Here is a 13,505-nt window from a genome sequence, read left to right on the forward strand (position 1 = left end):
GCAAAAACTTATTTACTCAGTTGTGGGTTTTTTTGGGTTTTTTTAGAGCAATCAGGCCACACTAGAAGGTCGCGGCTGGTTTTCTTTCTAAAAAGCACTGATCAAGGCTTGTTTCTTGAATTAAAAATGTGATCACAAAGGTTCACTTGCAGTTTATGTACCTGGAGTATTTTTGAGTAAAGCTGATGGTATCAATACTACAGAGATTGTGAAGATGCCATTTTAGTTTTGGGTAACTAAATTTTCCTTAACTCTCCCTTTAGACACTGTAATCTTTTATTGGCCATAGTGTTCTTAGTACAGTCATGCATAAACCCACAGTCTTTGAAATAACTATTTGAGCTCTGGTACTAAAAACTTTAATTTAATTTTAAATGATGAAACTGAAAATTAAACAGATTCACTCATTCTCTTTTGTAATAAGCCGTACCCAAAAATAAATCCATTAGATTAAACCCATCCATTAGATTATGCTCATACTTCAGAAATAAGTTTATTATAAGGGACTTCATTAAAAAAAGTGGATATGTAAGTGGACAAAACCATTATTATAATTCTGAATAAGAATAATAAAAATACTGAATATATTCAATATTTCCAGCTATGCACATTTTGCCCTCCCGTGTGTGTATTTTTTCTGCATGAGAGCAGAAATCCTATTCATGTAAGGAATTTAAATTATTGTATTTAAGCCCTGTTTTTAAGGTATCTAATTCAGATTGCTTTGAAATGTTTCACTGAAGATTTTCTGAGTTAGCCTGATACTATCAATACTAGTAAAATTCAATACTGTGAAATTCAGCAGTGCTGAAACTCTTGATATTAGAAAATAGTCTTTACTTATGATATGAATTTATTTGTGGTGGGGCTGAGCCTGAAGCTTTTTGGAAGTTGACTTTTCTCTTCCAGTTGCTTGTGCTCTTAGCAGTATTTTGGCACTCGGCCTAAACTGGAAGTTCATGGGAGCGGTTAAAGGCAGTGAGTGTCCAGTGCAAGCATATTTGATTCATGCTGTCATTAGGTACTTTGTGGTTATCTACAGGAACGTAATCTTACTACTCAGTTGTGTATGTTTTATGTGTGCAGTAGACAGAAGAGTAGCAGCGAGCCATGTGAAACAGGGAGAGGAGAGCACCAGGATATCAAACTTGGGGTTCTGAAGATTTTACTGTAAAAATTTATTTGATGGTGCTTTCTTTGAGGCCAGTCACTCTTGGTGGAAGGAATCCCAGTGCTCACCTCGTAGCTACCAGTGCAGTGAAGCAAGCAGAGGGAGAGCACCTCTCTGGTGAGGAAAGGCTGAGATATCTGGGTGTGTTCAGCCTGGAGAAGACTGAGATGGGACCTCATCAGTGCTTATCAATATCTAAAGGGCGGGTGTAAAGAGGATGGGGTCAGGCTTTTCTCAGTGCTGCCTGGTGACAGGACAAGGGGGAATGGACACATGATGGAACACAGGAAGTTCCATCTGACCATGTGGAAAAAACTTCTTTCCTGTGAGGGTGGCAGAGCCCTGGCAGAGGCTGCCCAAAGAGGTGGTGGAGTCTCCTTCTCTGGAGACATTCAAACCCACCTGGACACGTTCCTGTGGGACCTGCTCTGGGTGACCCTGCTCTGGCAGGGGGTTGGACTAGATGATCTCCAGAGGTCACTCCCAACCCATGCCATTCTGTGATTAGGGGATGTTGTTTCTGCTCTAGAGCCAGGGCTGTTCTTTGCCAGTTGTAATATGGTTTCAGACAGTGGGTGGGATGGGTGTGCAGCTTGCTCATGAGTTTAGGTAGGACTAGGACTTTACCAGCTTTACACTAAATCATCGCTTGTTGCCTGACTCCAAGTGTAGGTCCTTCTGTCTTCTGTTGAGGAAAGTGAGAGTAACTATGTTGAAATTTCTGATTTTAAGTAGTAAGAGAAAGGGACTCTTACTTCCTAGACCAAATTTATCAATGTCATACTTCTGATACTGTGCTTTTAGATTTTATAATGTGACTGTAATTGAAGAAAAAAACCAACAAAACCATGTCTTGCATAGTTATTTTCTTTTAGCACTGAAAAATCAATCAGTTTAATTCCCCTAAACTGTGAGAATAGGAACTAGGAAAAAGCATCAGAAGTGATAAATGTGCCAGATGTATTTCTGATAAATTTTTCTTCTGGTAATGTATCAGTAGTATTTCTAATGTGTGATCTAATTTGGAAACGTGTAGTTACATTTTTTAACTTTACTGGGGTAAGTGGTCCAGAGGGGGAGGAAAAAAGCACCTGGCAGGTGTGGTCGGTTGCTGCACATATTTTGAAAATGTGTATTGTCAAAGTTTTCCGTGAGATACAACTGAAAGGAATTCCATCAATCTTGAAAACATTTACATAGTTAGATTCTGAAAAAGACCTAATGTTTTTTGGGGGTAGGCTGCTGGAAGGAAGGAAATGCTTGTTATTCTTCAGTCGCACAGCAGTGATCTAATTCATCAAGGCATTTTAAGCATGCACCTGGCTTTATAATTATTTACTTCTTGTGCATAAAAAACATCTGAGCTGAGTTTAGTCCCTTAATATCCCAATTGTTTTTTTACATACAGCCTTCTCTTTCGGATTGCCAATCATAAACCCTTAATAATCATTAGTACAGTGGTGGTGTACTGGGTCTGGCTGGGATGGAGTTGATTTTCTTCATAGCAGCATAGCATGTGATTTTCTTCATATGGTGCTGTGTTTCAGATTTGTGACTAAACCAGTGCTGGTGACACACCAGTCTTTGAGCTGTTGCCGAGCGGTGCTTGCACAGGGTCAAGGCCTTCTTTGTTCCTCGCTCTGCCCACCAGCAAGAGGTCTGGAGGGGACACAGCTGGGACAGCTGACCCCAACTGAGCAAAGAGATTTTCCTTACCATATAATGTCATGCTCAACAAAAAAGCTGGGAGGTAAATTTTCTGAAATCTCCATTGCTTAGGGACTGGCTTGGCAGTATGAGGTGGTAGGGGATTTCCTTGGCATCACTTCTTTTTTTTTTTTTTTTTTTTTTTTCCCTTTTGCTTATTAAGCTGTCTTTATCTTGAACCATGAGGTTTTTCTTGGTTTGGCTCTTCCCTTTCTGTCCCTCATCCCACTGGGGGTGTGAGTAAGCGGTTGGTGGGTGCTTTGCTGCTGGCTGGGGTCAGCCCATCAGAGGTAGCCACAAAAATACCAACTGCTTTCCGAGTATCACCCTGCCTCAAAACAAAATTGTGCCAGGTAGGTAGAAGCTAAGTCAGTGAAGATTAAACTGGAAATATGATGCAATTTATTTTTTTTTAACAGTTACAGTAATGAATCATTGAATGCAGAAGAACAAGTGGCTTCACCTTAGACCTTGAAATGGGAATAAGATTACTTCAACTAATCAGAGAAAGATCAGTTCTAGCCTGTTGAGTTAGCTTTTAGGAAAGGTAGTGATGTGCAGTCAGTGTTGTTTTATGGCTGTAATTTAAGGAAATCAGTCCAGGCTGTAATAGCCTAACCTTTATCTGTGAGTATTCCTCTCGATGTAAATCCTACATCCCTTTCAGAAAGCCAGCAGTTTTCATTTTCTCTTGGTTGAACTGTGAAGTGCCTCACCTTCAGGGTAGAATTTCCACTGGTTGATAGAGTGGGTGGAAAGAGAGGAATATTTCTGCAATATCCTTTAGGGGAACCTTACGGTGTTGCTGCCATAACACGGAGTACCGTCATTTGATAAATCCTTGCTGATTTCAGATAATGATAAAATAGGCATAATTCCACAAGCATGAGATTGTTACGCAGAGATACAGGAGTGCTGAGAGAGGTGTAAGCTATCACAGAAAATCCTGGTGATTTGAAAACCATGGGAGAAAATGTGAGAACTGTTGACATGCTTAGCATATCCAAGAGCGTGTCTTTAGCCTTTTGTTCTTTTGCTGAGAGGTAGTTAACGTTTTAGAGTAACCTGGTAGCAGTGACCTCTCTTTTGACAGCATTCTTGTCTGAAATGATTGCATGGGAGAAAAGAAATCTTTCAATAATAAAGCCAAAGAGCAAAGGTGTTTGAAGCCATTTTGTGAACTCAGAAGTGGTATAATACATTTGGGACAATGATATTTGAAATACCAAGAATAAGATAAGAGGGGAAAAAAAACCTCAAAGGATACATAAGTGAAAAAATACAGCAAGAGGTTCAGGTAGTTATTGCACGTTATGATGTGCATGGTGGAGTTTGATAAACTGTCATGAGCTTACTCAGTGGAACTTCCGAATTGTCCACCAGACCTCATCTATGCAAAAGGTTTTAGTTTCTGGATCACTAGGTAGGATCAATGGTGCATATTTTAGCAACTATTACACACATGAGTTGCATTTGGATCAGATAGGGCTAGTTCATCCAACTCCAGGAACCGATTATATGGTTTGCAAAGGGTTTATAGAGGAAAGAATGCAGTCTTTCCATTCTGCTCTCCAGAGTCTCCCAAAAATACATGGTTAGTAACACAGCCCCCAAAGTTGGTCTTCTGCTGTTGAATTCATACAGATATTTAGGGAGGACTGTTACCTATTCAATTATGTTTGTTTTCAGAAATCCCTCTTATTATTCTCATTGTATGACACAGAGATGTACCGATTTGGTGTATGAGAGAGTTACCAACCTGATTTAAGATGTGAAAAAAAAAAAAACATTTTGAGACTTAGAATGATAACAGTCTGAGTCCCAGTTTGAGACTTAGAATGATAACAGTCTGAGTCTGAAAATGTTACCTATGCTACTAGACCCATATTGTACATTTCGTCACCGGTTCCACCTTCAGGGGAATTTTGTTTGCACCATAATATCAGGGCCACCCTATCAGCTTGGTGCTTCCTCTTTAGTTGTACATCTAAAGGAATTTCTTTGTGTAGTGTGTGTCAAACTGCAGTTTTGTGACACTAAATTCAGCTGCGCAGCCTGCTGAAATGGTGGGAAAGAGTGGTCTTGAGGCTTTGAACAAAGAAAGAATTGGTGGAAATTTTTTAGTGAATTCCAGGTGAAAGTCTGAATATTTTCATAAACAAGCTGAATAGGAATATTAATCCTATAGAGGTTTCCTCTCAAGGGTTTTTCTACCTTGGTTAGTTTGAAACAACTAGTATGGGGCAGGCATGTGAATTGTGTTTATGTGGAGATTTGCTTTGTTTTGAATAATTTCTTTCATAGGGAGACATGATAATTTCAGGAGCACTTAAATATGTTGAAGACCATTTTGATTATAGTTTGTAATGTGATTTTCTTCTTTTAGTTCTGAATTGCTCGAGAAGATTTAAAGCCCAGCTATTTTCTGAAAGAAGAACGCTGGTATTTTTCCTTCGTTTCCAAAGAAAATAATCTTTTGTGGCAGAACTAGTGCTCTTTACCTTTCTGCTCTCATTTAAGAATTGAAGACTTTTATTTTAGCCAGTAAGAATAATGTTGAAGCATACCTTTTAAATTTATTTTTTCATTTTCTTGATTTTTTGGTCAGATTTTCTAAAGAAAAACTGTGTCAATTACTAAAAAGTTTATTACACTTACGTTCCTTCCACAAGTTTTCACTCAATTTTATATCATTTTTGGTTTGGCCTCATGAAGTGATTAAAAAACATAAATGTAGATGTCTGCCTGTCTTCTAAGTGTCTAAATGCCATTGTAGTCTATGGATATGTAGACAATACAGGCAGTGGAGCCTGGAGAGCAATTGTCATCTTAACTGGCTGTGCACTGGCTGGTCAACTGGGAGCTCTCTAGAACCCCTTGACTTCTTCATTGGCAAGATCCAATATCAATGGTGATCTTGCCAATGGAGAAGTCAAGGGGGTCTAGAGAGTGCTGTATATAATTGTCTTAATTTGGAACTGCATCCCATCAAAACCTTGTAGTTTAAACTAAGCCACTTTGTCTCTTTGGTCAGGGGAGAGAGAGATAGATATATCTTTTGAGGGAAATTCACTCTACCTACTTTAAACATCTAATTTAAACCATGAAATGGGAGCATAATACAGCAAAAATCTGTGCACGCTCTGCCATAGTCTGTAGAAGTCTATACAGTTAAAGACAAAACCTCTAATTGTTGTGTAGTTAATGTTATCAATAACAGGGCAAGATAGAATGTCTCTTAATTAACTTAATAACCTGATAGTTACGTTCAGACATAGCTAATTAGAGCTTTCTTGTAATTGGGCCTATGATTAATAGACTGTGAAGACTGTTTCATTTGTATTAAATGCATGGACAGTCACAAAGAAATTAAAATTTGAGGCTGCATTGAATAACTAATAGAGCACCTCAGGACAGCACAATAGTGAAAGGTTATTCTCTTTATAAAGAATTAATTTATTAAGTAGCTAGCTTAGACCTGGTTTTTGCAAGATCTTTTGCAGTCTTATCAATATGTGCATGAATCTCTCTCTTGGAAATATCCGCAGATGAACTTTTGCAAGTTTCTTTTAAAACAGTCCATCTTGCATAGTTAATAAAACTAGTGAATGTAAAAGCACATGAAGATACCATTACAGAAGAATGGTTTCCTACAGATGAACATGTTTTAAAGATAGACAAGTTTCCTTTACTTTTTCTTATTTAAATTAGGTGACATTGGGAATAAATAGAAAACTTAGAAATTTGGGTTAGAAAGGCAAAAAAGTATAGTTAATATTTTTAAGAGGTATATAAGTATCTTACATTTTTGTTCTTATGCATAGATGAAACTTATCTGTTGAATTTTTCATCAGGAAATGGATCTCAGTTTCAATGATCTTGTACCATTTTTATTCTGCTGTTAATGCAGAGGCGGCTTCATTGAGACTAGTTGGTCTTTTTTCTTTTCTTTTTCTTGTGAAACCTTGCCTACTTAGCACATTGTGAGTCAGATCAGACTGCTGCTCACCAAAAAGGAATTTTATTTTTGTAACTTGTTGTACACTTTGCTTTTTCTTATTTAATACCTTCACTTTTGTCATCTTTTTTTGAAACATTTAAAACTCGTAAGAGTATATTTAGACTACCATGTAGTATGCTATTCCTGCTGTCTATGAAGATGTCATCCAAGCAACAGATGAGAACATGAAATAAACTTTGGGTAATTTAATCAGAAGTTTATGATAGGTTTTCTCTTACTAAGGAATGGTGCTAGATGAGAATACAGATAAGGAATGTCTATCTGGGGCAATGTCTTTTCACCTGCAGGCAAGTATATGTTTTTACTTAAAAAATGAGCTGAGTGCTCACTAGGTAAAATTATTGCCTGTGTGACATTTTTTACTTTTTTTCTTGGGTCATTTTTGGTTGGTTTGTTTTTTTCCTCTTGCCCCTCCCAGCCCTCCACCCCATGGCATGGCCAAGCAACACAACACAGACAGGTGATGTATTTCCTTGTAATTGCCAATTTGTTGGGGATGACAAGAGGCTCAAAGGAAGCTTGAGCTTGAAGGGGGGCCTGAGCAGATGGAGTTATGTCCCTTGATGGACTGGGTGACAGAATTCGGTAGGAGGGCAAAGGTGGTGGGGATCATGGAGTTTTGATCCTACTTCTGGAATCTCTGACAGTGTGTGTGGCAGGAGGATATGGAAGGAGATAACACCTCCTGTATGTGAATGGGGATTTACTCAGAGAATACATCTGAAACTATTATCACAGCTTTTGTTATCGCTGGTTGGCATGGAGATGTTCTTTGCAAATTCTGCCCGTTTTGGGAACCCAGCTGTGGTAAGTTAGAGACCACTTTCACACCTTGCTTGGAGCAGCTTGAGAAGCAAATTCCTAAGAGCTTGTTCATTATACTTTTGCAACAGAATACTCATAGTAAAGCACTATCTCTTCTTTAAATGGCCAGCTTCATAATCTGAGTCACCTTTGTGCTATTTGAAGTTGTATTTACTTTTAATGACACCTCTGAAAGCGCTTGCGGCAAATCAGTTTGAGGCTTATTACTCAAATAAGTAGTATTTTTTTTGATCTGCGTACTATTTTCAGTTTATGAGGATTCCAGCAATGTTACTTCTTTTTTGCTTTAGGTGTACAGGATTGGTACAACTAATTCGTTAGTCTAGATAGATAAAAGTAGCTTGTATCTCTAGTTCTTTTAACTTTTCTAATTGCTATCACAGAATAGAACTGATTATGCTCTGGAACAGCACAGATCTCTACATCACTCAGGCCTTATTACTAATAGGCCTTTGACACTGTCTCCACAACATCCTTCTCTCTAAATTAGAGAGATGTGGATTTGATGGCTGGACTGTTCAGAGGAATTGGTTGGATAGTCACATCCAGACAGGAGTGGTCAACAGCTCACTGTCCAGATGGAAATCGGTGACAAGTGCTGTCCCTCAGGGGTCCATACTGGGACCAGTACTGTTTAATACTTTCATCAGTGACAGACGGTGGGATTGAATGCACCCTCAGCGAATTTGCAGATGACACCAAGCTGAGTGGTGCAGTTCACACACCTGAGGGGTGCGATGCCATCCAGAAGGGACCTGGACAAGCTTGAGACGTGGGCCCGTGTGAACCTCATGAGGTTCAACGGGGGTGGGATGCCGTCCAGAAGGGACCTGGACAAGCTCGAGACATGGGCCCGTGTGAACCTCATGAGGTTCAACAAGACCAAGTGCAGGGTCCTGCATCTGGGTCGGGGCAACCCCCAGTATCAAGGCTGGGGCATAAAGGGATTGAGAGCAGCCCTGCCAAGAAGGGTTTGGGGGCACTGGTGGATGAAAAGCTGGACATGAGCTGGCAGTGTGCGCTGGTGGCCCAGAAAGCCAACTGTATCCTGGGCTGCATCCCCAGCAGCGTGGCCAACAGGGTGAGGGGGGTGATTTTACCCCTCTACTCCACTCTGGTGAGACCCCACCTGGAACTCTGTGTCCAGCTCTGGAATGCTTAGCACAGGAAGGACATGGACGTGTTGGAGAAGGTCCAGAGGAGAGCCACAAAAATTATCATCGACCTGAAGCGCCTCTCCTATGAAGATAGGCTGAGAGAGTTGGGGTTATTCAGCCTGGAGAAGAGAAGGCTCTGGGGAGACCTTATTGTGGCTTTTCAGTACTTAAAGGGGGCTTATAAGAAAGATGGGAACAGACTTTTTAGCAGGGCCTGTTGTGATAGGACAAGAAGTAATGGTTCTAAAATAAAAGAGGGTAGATTCAGACTAGATATTAGACTTTTTAGCAGGGCCTGTTGTCATAGGACAAGAAGTAATGGTTCTAAAATTAAAAAGGGTAGATTCAAACTAGATATACGGAAGAAATATTTTACAATGAGTGTGGTGAAACACTGGCTCAGGTTCCCAGAAAAGTGGTGGATCCCCATCCCTGGCAACATTCAAGGTCAGGTTGGAGGGGACTTTGAGCAACCTGATCTAGTTGAAGATGTCCCTGCTTATTGCAGAGGGGTTGAAGAAGATGACCTTTCAAGGTCCCTTCCAACCCAAACTATTCTATGATTTTATGTTATCATTAGATAAAAAAGTGGTCCTTTTGAATAGGAGTGAATTTCACATCACTGTGGAATAGCACTTTCTTTTTTTTGGTACTTTGTAAAATTATGTTCTTTAGTGTTATTGCTGCGTCTCAGAATAAGGTAAAGAATCCTATAATCAGTTTCATTTTATTAGGTCTGTTTATGTTAATTAAAGACCATTTCTTCCTGTGACAAGCAAGTTAGTGATGGCAACAACCAGGTAGCATTTGTCTTATATTGACACGTAGGCATTATAAAATTTTTCATCTCTGTATTATTTTTTAATTAATTTTATAGTGTATTATTAATAGATTGTCACCTCAGTAATTAAAAAAAATAATAGTATCAGTGCATGTAGCTCAGTTCTCATAATCTTGTTTTTATTAATCTAAGACAGAAAAATCATTTTCAAACCACAATTCAGAGAAATGATTTAAATTACAAGTCAGCTATCACAGGTTGACACTCTTCCTTTGGTGATAGAATCCTGTGCAGTGGGACTCCTACAGCTATTGTGGTCCGTTACAAGCACAAGCTTACATCTTTCCACTTGTCACTGATTCCTCATTTTGGCAGGGAAAAAAAGAAAGGTTTGCTGTTAGAGTGTTGCCAAGCAACCAAAATATGAATTACTCCAATTTCTGGATTTTTCTTGTATGAAGTATATTGGAGGGTTTCTCCTACCTTGGTGAGAGACAGTCTAGATGGAGATACACTCCGTAGCTTTACAATTTCTAAGATTAGTAAGTAGCAGAATTTCTCCCTGTGGAGTTCCATTTCAAAACCAAAGACGCTTTTTTGGGGAGGGGATGTCCCTGAAGGTAGTTTTCAAAAGCCATGTCACAGATCATCATGTCTTCACAAAGACATGAGGCAGGGCATGTTTTCTCCTTTTTGTTTTCTGAAGTTAAATTTTGCCTTCTGAAATGAAAAGCTTGTTTCTGTTTGATTTTCACTTATCCCTGATTCTTTATACCACCACTTGAATGAAAGAATGGAAAGGCTTGGAGTGGACAACGATAATTTCCTGTGTCTTAATAATCCTGCATGCTGTTATTCATGTTTACTGTTATTTGGTCTACTACCTCTTAAGTAGTTAGTACACAATTAACTGATGGTAATACCAAATAATTACCAGTATTTGAAAAATTATTTATTAAATGAACTTGTGTGGAAATGTCGAAGTGGACATAGACTTAAGTGTGTGGAAATTATGGTAAGATTTATACTTGGGGATAGATGAAGAGAGAATAAATGCACTTAATAACTTAGCAAGTTTTTTTTTGTTGTATTTTCCTGTAACTTTCTTACTTCTGTGGAGCTTTTTTGTTTTGCAGTGGCAGCCACAGATTTCCTGTAGAACTATGGGGATTTCAGGGTCACCTCCTACTTTAGTCATTGAGTTCCTCTCAAGGCACATGCCCAGTACAGAGATATATCTTATTTCTGGTTTCCTAATCTGTGATTTATGTGGGGGGAGCCAGGAAGAACCTCAGCAGCATTATGGAAAGTGCTTCTCTTCCTTTGGCCCTGCAAGGCCAGGGTGTATAACAGCAATTAAATAGTATCAATGGCATAGGAAGTGGTTTCCTGTTGTCATTGGGTTTGTATCCGTGTCTGCAGCAGTGTAATAAAATACTTACTCATGTCTATACAGTAATATTTTAGAGGAGTTGCTTTAAAAATGTCAGCCTGTTTTATCAGACCCTGGCATTCCCAGATATGAATGAGTTTTCTAACCAGGTTGTGGTTCCATCTCTGGGTGAGATCAAAAATGCACCGACCTTCCTGATACAGCAATTTCCAACGTGAAGAAACTTGAATGTGTGGGTCAGAGCAGAGATACTCAGTGGTCTGAAAATGTGCTTGTTCTGACTGGTTAAATGAATGGTATTCTGATTGTTTGGGGTAAACTTGAGCAAATAGCGGAGGTCAGATTGTTTAATATAAATTCCAGTTGGCAAATGACCACATACACTAAGAGCACCTCAGACATTAACACTTCATAGGGCAAAGCCATCAGTAGTTTGAGGAGATGGGTGTTTCCAGCTGTTTTCTTCAAAGTTGAAAACAGGTTTCTCTTTTAGAAATGCTCCTTTACTTTTGGGAAATGCACGATTAGTTCAGGTGGAATATCCCACTAATTTTTTGTTTTGTTTTAATTTTCTAAAGGAGTTGATGACCAAGCTGATAACAGAGACACCCGACCAGCCAATTCCATTTCTAATTGATCATCTTCAGTCCAAACAGGGGAACCGCAGTCAGCTTCAGAGAACGTTGTCTGGCTCTGCTGCCCTTTGGGCAGAGAGTGAAACATCAGGTATGTTCTGTGCTGGAAAGGGCTAGTCTCCAGTATAATCTGCCCAAACTTTCATCCATGGTTTTCAAAATGCACGTTTATCTACTGAACAGGTACTACCCTGTGGTTTTGAGCATGCACAGTAAATCCTGTTAATCCAGGAGATACTGAATTTAATATATAGTTGGCTGTCAGCTCAACCTACGTACGTATCATGGGAGTATGGGTCAGAGTTACAGGGTGGAAACAATTCTGGCTCAATGAAAAAGAAGGTGCATATGAGGGTCCCTGGATTCCCCTGCTGTCCTCTTTGCTTTTCCTTTTGCTTTGCTTTTTTTCCTTTTCTCTCCCATGGTGTGTTTGTGCCTGAAATTAGCCTCTGTCGAGGTATTTTCTTTAATAACACACATTTTTTAACAACCCGTCATTCCAACACTTATTACTACTTTATGAACTCCAGTGTGAATAATTTATGATTGTAGATCTTCAGAAGCATAAAAAAAATTCTGAAATAATATCTCCTCTGATTCTAAAGTAGAAATTTTAGCTTTGATATTCTGGTATGAGCTACTATTAGAATGTTGGTTTTGTATTTAAAAACTGACTGATGATCTGTTTCAGACTATAATAGATCTCAAATAGTTACCAGTAGTCAAAATGTTAGTTGCCTGTCATATCAACTTTTGATTTATATCAAATGTAAAGTTTTAAGCACAGGCAAACATGTAAGAGAATAAATAGAGGTTAAGGACTTTTTCATAACAAAAAATAGGATGTTATGTTTTTAATGAAAAACATATTAATGAATTTCTAAATTTTGATGTTTAGGAAATGGAAGAAATATATGAAATTTAACATAAATCAGATATAGGAGAATAAAAATAACTGACTTTGCTTTGGACTGATAGTTCTTGTTTTTTCTGGATTAATAGTTTATTATGTCTTTGTAAAATGACCCTACGAATGTTATAATTGCCTGATTCGATTCTTTTAACAGAAAATAAAGGAACAAGGAGAGATTTTAGAAGTTATGATAAACCTTGGCAGGTAAATGCAAAAAAGCCTAAAAAGTCAAAGAGCGACCTTGCCGTGTCCAACATTTCTCCACCATCACCGGAGTCCAAGTCATGTAAGAGAGCTTCAATACATTGTTAATTTCTCCATACTTCCAAACCCATAATGTATCATTCTGTTGAATTTGGATTAAAGTGAAAAGCAAACTATGAGCAGTTGAAATGACTATCTACATATATATATGTTAAAGAGTTCGATTCTTGCTTTACTTTCACTTCAATTATGACTAATAATACCCTGTGTTGTCATCTATAGATAGAATAGAATTGTAGATAGATAAAAAAATAGAAGAATATCTGGGTGTCATGCACAATTCTGTGTTCAGATTCAGATGATTTGACGTTTTAGTTTGCATTGCCATTTTGCATGTGTAAAATCTGTTCTGTTTGTATTGGTCCTAATAACAGATTATTTTTTTTCAGTGGGTCAGATAATGCAAAAGTATGAATTCAGAAAGTTCAAGATCTGGGGACAGTGTCAGCAGAACACATTTACTTCTCTGAGAGTTGCTGAAGGAGTCTAAATGTACCCTGAAAGAAAAGGCAGAATAGAATTAGAGTGACTGAAGAGAATATTGTCAATGACCTGTAAAACAGAAGTAGTAAAAACAGAGACAGCAAGCCTTAATGAAGTACAGCGCTTCCTGTGTACTGGCTGTTGAAGAAATTTAG

At 38.5% G+C, this 13,505-nt stretch overlaps 1 protein-coding gene across 1 annotated transcript in view; it reads left to right on the forward strand.

The window, feature by feature from the left end:
* LOC106886591 (chromosome unknown open reading frame, human C8orf34) overlaps positions 1 to 13,505 on the forward strand; it is a 231,210-nt gene that overhangs the window by 18,025 nt on the left and 199,680 nt on the right. Inside the window, exons 2-3 of the mRNA XM_014939663.1 lie at positions 11,634 to 11,781; positions 12,758 to 12,889. Of these exons, the coding sequence (XP_014795149.1) occupies positions 11,634 to 11,781; positions 12,758 to 12,889 (280 nt within the window). The remainder of the gene's footprint in view (positions 1 to 11,633; positions 11,782 to 12,757; positions 12,890 to 13,505) is intronic.

This window comes from Calidris pugnax, unplaced genomic scaffold (genome assembly GCF_001431845.1).
Source record: "Calidris pugnax isolate Ruff unplaced genomic scaffold, ASM143184v1 scaffold5, whole genome shotgun sequence".
In the NCBI taxonomy this organism is placed as follows: Eukaryota; Metazoa; Chordata; class Aves; order Charadriiformes; family Scolopacidae; genus Calidris; species Calidris pugnax.